We start from the raw sequence: 5,876 nt of genomic DNA, 5'->3' as shown, positions 1-5,876 counted from the left end.
TCTTGTCCTTCTCCAAGGAATAGTGCCTTTTAGCAACATGCCCAACGTATTTGAGATGAAGCCTCATCATTCTGACCTCCAAAGAACACTCTGGCTGCACCTTCTCCAAGACTTAACTGTTTGTTGTTTTGGCCGTCCGTGGGGTGTTCAGTGCTTTTTCTCTAACACGATAGCACAAAGGCACCAATAATTCTTCTGTCATCCTTGTTCATTGTCTAGCTCTCATTGTTAGAAAGACTGTCACTTGAATCAGATGCAGCTTAGTCCTCAACTGATATCATTACTCCTCAGCAATTTGGAGAGGTCCCTAACTGCTGATTTTCCCAGAGCAATGCATCTCCTTATTTCCTGCCTACTGGCACCTCTGTAAAGACTGTCAATTTTTAATGCTTCTTCAAAACCTCAAACTCGTTGCCATCAAGTGGGAACCGACTCCCAGCTGAGCAGCTGGTGGATACAGTGCCACAAGAATACCCCAGAGTGGTGTTTCTTCGAAGTCTTTTGGAAAACATCAACTTTTCATAATTGGTTTTAGGAATTTGCTGCTTTCATGGTTGCAAAATGGTATTCATAAAGGATTCCTTAACATTTCATTAGTGAAACTAACATTTTCCTCTCAAATACTTGACAATAATTTTCTCTGGTGTGTGCTCCCTGGTAAATACGTCTTCTGCTTATCTGTCTAATGAGAACTCTTTGTTGTCTTTAAGAATTTGTGTTTGATCTTTATATATTTTATTAGTCATTTTTATCTGTTGTGTTGTTACAGTTCTTCTATCCCTTTTCTAAGCTTTTATGAGGTTCTTTTAAAATGTGCTTGAATGTTCCTATGGCTACCTCTTCCTATTTCTCACTTTAATATTTTTCCCCTTATTGTTATATGTTTATATAAATAGATTCCCCAATCTGAGTTTTTATTATTTCTCAGGATGTTAATACACTTAGATTAATTTGGGAAACAATGAACAAAACTAAGCTAAACAATTTCCTTTATTATGGTGTAACATTCATTGAACAAAAAGTATTTATGGAGCAACTACTATGAGACTGCTGTTATTGTCAGGTGTTGTCGAGTTGAGTCCAACTCCTAACAATCCATGTAATAGAGTAGAACTGCTCCAAAAGGTAGAGAACTCTGGTGGTGGTGTCAGCAAGGAGTTGCATTGCTAACCCAAATCCATTCTTCACTGGTAGTTTGAGTCTAACAGCCTCTCTGTGAGAGAACGGTGGGCAATTTCCTCCATGTGACATTCAGTATCAGAAACCCAAGAAACCTAATAAATGAGCCAGTTCTGACTTGATGGGAGTGAGTTTATCTTTATGGGTACAGGATCAGGCAATGCTTCATTCTTTTGCCCACAGAATTGCTGTGAGTCAGAGCTGAGTCAGTGGTACCTAACAACAATAACAACAACAGCAGTCTACAGGAGCAGATTGACAAGTCTTTCTTCCACAGAGACACTTGAACCTGTCAGGATTTGTGAGTGGGCTGGCAATACTGCAGTAAACAACAACAACAACAACAAACCAAACAAAAACCAACAACCTCAACTCATACTGTGCTTTTCCAGGAAAAAGACACAGCATACAGACTTTCTCTAATCTATTTGAGCAGAAATCTTTTATCATCTGTCCAGCAAACTCTTTTATAATTATCCACAGAATATCTTGATCTAGAATTTGTTATAGCATGCAGTAGAAGATATGAGTCAACTTCCTTTTTTCATAATTGATTAATGCATCCCTAGGCAGCCAGAGATCTGTTTTCTGTTACTATAAATGGCATCTCTTAGCATTTCATAAATATTATTTTTTATGTTACTTTCTTTTCATTCAACATAAAATTTTTGAGATTCATCTACTTTGGTGCATGTTATCAACAGTCCATTTTTGTTGTTGTTCAGTACTATTCCACTGTGCTGCTAAATTAAAATTTATATATAAAAAATTGTATATCCATTCACGTGAACAGTTTTGTTTCCCACTACCTCCCCCTCAGTTTTTAGCCATTACAAATAAAGCTGCTATGAACATTCATGCAAGTCTTCTTGGGGTCACGTGTTTTCATTTCCCTTATTGAAGAGACTTAGGAATGGAATGGTATGTACATCTCCTGAGGAGGCAGAGGGGAATAACAGGAAGAAATTCAATTCATGGAAACACCCAGCAATCTGAGTTCCTCTACAAAAGGTATACATTTAATTTCACAGTTTTAGTCAACTTAATTAATATTGAAGTGTTCAAATGTGGCAAACACCAACAGCCACCAAAAAACCTGTTGCTGTGACCTCAATTCTGATTCATAGTGACCAAATATGTTTCAGTAGAATTGCCTTGTAAGCTTTACAGAAATAATTGACCTTTCTCTGGTGACGTGTTGGGCAGATTTGAAGAACCAATTTTTCTTTTTTAAAAAATTTATTTTAATGAACGTTTACAGAGACTTTGGATTTACATTAATTCGTTGTTGCACACTTTCCTCCCTGCCCACCCTTTCTCCGCAGTTCGCTTTTCTCTATGAAAAGAAAAAAAAATATTTCATTGTTATACACCTCCCCCCCTCAGTCTACTCCACTATGTAGCTTTCATTCTGGATTCTTGTCATGACAATAATACCTAATCATATATTCCTCCTAAACAGTTCTCTCCCTCTTCTGTTTCAAAGCAGTATACATTATTTCTCCCTCCATGTCAGTCCTGCTTTACAACAGTGGCACTATGCAGTATTTGTCCTTTTGTGACTGATATATTTCACTCAGCAAAATGTCCTCCAGGGTCACCCATTTTGAATAATATTTCATGAGTTCCTTGTTTTTCAATGCAGCATAGTGTTCCATTGTGTGAATATACCAGAGCTTCTCTATGCATTCGTTTTTTGGTAGGCACTTGGGTTGTTTCCAGCTCTTTGATTGTGAACAAAGCCAAAATAAACATGGGCGTGCATATATCTGCTTGGGTGCGAGTTATGGTTTCTTTAGAGTATATTTCCAGTAGTGGAATTGCTGGGTCAAATGAACAACCAATTTTTCAGTTAACTACTAGCTCAAACTGCCTGCACCTTTTAAGGACTAGTGCTGATCATGTCAATTCCAGGGTAGTAATTTCTCCAGTGATTCTGTGCCAACAAGAGACTGTTACTTTAAATCTGAACATATTCATTCATTCAGCAAAGACTTCTTGAGATGTACTTAGTACCACATTTGTGGTAAGCACTTTGATGAGGATGAGATGGCTCTGTCAAAGTGTTTACAGTCATTGTTGCTATCAGGTATCATTGATCTGAGAGTGACTCATAATGACCCTATGAACAACAGATCTGAATCCTGTCCTATCTTGTGCCATTGTCACAATCTCCACCACTCTCAAGTCCATCGCTGTAGTCATTGTGCCACTCTACCTGGTCCCTCTTCAAGGAATAAGTTCTCCTAGCAACATGCCCAAAGTGTGTGATGTGAGATGAATCTTCATCATCTTTGCCTTTGAGGAGCTCTCTGGGTGCATGTTCTCCAAGATATATCTGTTGTTCTTTTGGCCATCTATGGGATATTCAGCACTCTTTTCCAACACCACAATTCAAAGGCATAAGTTCTTCTTCCATTATCCTTAGTCTGGTAGACTCAATTTGGTTAAGCAACCTTGAAGTCTATTGAGGTGTTGTAGACAGAATCCGGTGTGATAACAAAAGAAAGAAATTCAAGTCTGTTTCAACTGTTGGGATGGCCTCAGGTGGAATTATGGCATATGCCCAGCTAGGAAGGTGAAGGATTCTTACTCTTACACTTCTACTAATGCAATCTGTACAGTTACAGGGAATTGAGTTTCTGGGCAGATAGGTAGTTCTTGGTATGCAGCAGCATTTACTATGAAGAGGAGGAGATGGATGAGACGCATACTGTGCTGGTACCCGCTGTACCTGCTCTGAGAACATACATGAGTGAGGCACAGTAGAAGGAGATTCAGCTCATGGAAATTGCCAGTAGTCTGAGCTCCCATTCTGTCAGTATGACATGATACAGACACAGTTCTAGTTAGGTATCTCCCCCTAGAAAAACTATTTATATCCTATGATTTAGTGGGTGTGGGTGTATTGAGTGAACCAAGTGGCTTCAATTTTTAGGACTGATTCCTTCTGCCTGTGACTCATCATGTAATTTTCTGCTTCTCAGTACATTAGCTTTGCTGAAGATGCAAAGGGTTTTGGTAGAGGGTGCAGAACAGTGTTGAAATAGGATGTAATCTTTGAGCCAATGGTATGTTCTGTGCTGGAGATGGTTCTGATCTCTTGGAAATCACATTCGGCCTCTTACCTGAGTCTCTTACCTGAATCCATGACTTTGAAATTATTTTTAGGGGGTCTGGAATAAAACTGTCCAGCGAAGCCAGAGATATTCAGGACCATAATCGGATTAATTACATTTAAACAGACGAACAAAAACCAAACCCATGTCCATCAAGTAATTACTGGGCATCTAGCATATTGCAGGCATTTTGCATGCATGATCCTATTGAATTCTCAGAAGAACACTCTGAGTTCAAGTAATATGACTCACACTTTACAAAAAAAAGTGAGGTAATTTCCTTAAGGTTGTATACACTCTGAACCTGGTCTCACAAATTCAAGTTCAAACTCAGGGTCAGATCTGATGAGGTTTATTTAAATGACTATTTCAATTTCTTTTTCTTAGCCTTGAGCACAGGAGGCAGCGAAATCTTGAAGGCACTCTCGCATGTGGTGCAGATGGGGCTGAAGTTGCAGAAGATTGACAGGCACACGGAGCACACGTAGCCGATCTCAATGAGGTTCCGGTGGCAGAAGCAGGCAGCCCTGTAGTCCACGTGAATCGGGGGTGGGAGGATTAGCTGAGACCTCTGGTCTTGATCAGGAAGGAAAACAAACAGCAAATACTGCAGGAGCGAGGGCATCTGCGGCACCTTCAGGTACAGGCCCCCCGTGATGTCACAGGCCTGCTGGAGGAGTCCCGAATCGGAGTCTAAAACACAGGCGTCGATCAAAATATTCTGCTTCTGGGCCGCGAAGATGACGTTCATGAAGTTCATGTACTGCGCAGCGCTGTCCTCTGCAGCCTTGATGACCAATATCCTTGACTTCATTTCCTGGTTATCTTTAACTTCCTTGCTCATCCTATGAATGTAGCAGAGGGCCTTGGCGAGCGATCCTGCCAGCAGCGTCTCCGTGTGCTGACCCTTTATATCACTCTTTGTCATGAGGTCTTTAATCTCTTCGGCGATAATTTCATTAGCTGCTGTTAACGGCTCGTATTTTCCGTCTTTACTTCCTGTGGGATTAAATTCGGAGGGGAGGCTGCCGGCGGCTCCGGAGATGTCTCCCAGTCTGCCGTTCTTTCCAGGATACAGAAATCGGCTCTCTTGAATGTGACTTGCGATCACAGCAAGTTTGTTGGACCGATCCATGAACAGATGGGAATTCCCCAACACCATCACGGCGTCGATGCATTTTGACAACGTAAACTGAGACTCCTTCAGGGCTTGCTTTCCCCACCAAATGGGGTTGGTATCAACTATGATGACGAGAAGATTCATGTTCGTCAGAGACCACGGCGACTGCAGGACCTTCGCAGCGAGTGACAGCACGCGCAGTCCAACGAGAGCATAAGTCGCTTAAGACCACTTCTGGCTCCGCCTCATGACGTAGGGCCAGTGGGGCCCGTTGCGCCATACCGGAGGTCCCGCCCCTGCGCGCGGCGGAAGTGGAGTGTCTTCAAATCTCTTTCTACGATAAAAATAATGCAGAGTGGATTATATTTGGGGGTAGGGGGTGGGGTTTGGGGAGGTGCGGGGGGCGGGGATTGTGCACCAATGAGGGAGTTTTTCTTTTGCTTTTCAAGGAGAGGAGC

At 41.5% G+C, this 5,876-nt stretch overlaps 1 protein-coding gene across 2 annotated transcripts; it reads right to left on the bottom strand.

The window, feature by feature from the left end:
* Positions 1-4,662: 4,662 nt before the first annotated feature.
* On the bottom strand, positions 4,663-5,562 carry LOC102866546 (general transcription factor IIH subunit 3-like). Of its 2 annotated transcripts, XM_006882940.1 has the most exons (2): positions 5,095-5,562; positions 4,663-4,965 (listed from the first exon to the last, which is right to left on the bottom strand). In XM_006882940.1, the coding sequence occupies exons 1-2, from the start codon at positions 5,560-5,562 to the stop codon at positions 4,663-4,665; spliced, it is 771 nt and encodes a 256-aa protein (XP_006883002.1). The 2 variants fall into 2 exon arrangements, with proteins under 2 accessions (XP_006883002.1, XP_006883001.1); XM_006882939.1 differs by having other exon boundaries at positions 4,663-5,562.
* Positions 5,563-5,876: the final 314 nt, after the last annotated feature.

Source organism: Elephantulus edwardii, unplaced genomic scaffold, assembly GCF_000299155.1.
Source record: "Elephantulus edwardii isolate Elephantulus edwardi_28Jun2011 unplaced genomic scaffold, EleEdw1.0 scaffold00026, whole genome shotgun sequence".
In the NCBI taxonomy this organism is placed as follows: domain Eukaryota; kingdom Metazoa; phylum Chordata; class Mammalia; order Macroscelidea; family Macroscelididae; genus Elephantulus; species Elephantulus edwardii.
Note: the sequence above shows the minus strand (reverse complement) of the source record. Positions and strands in the feature narration are given on the sequence as shown.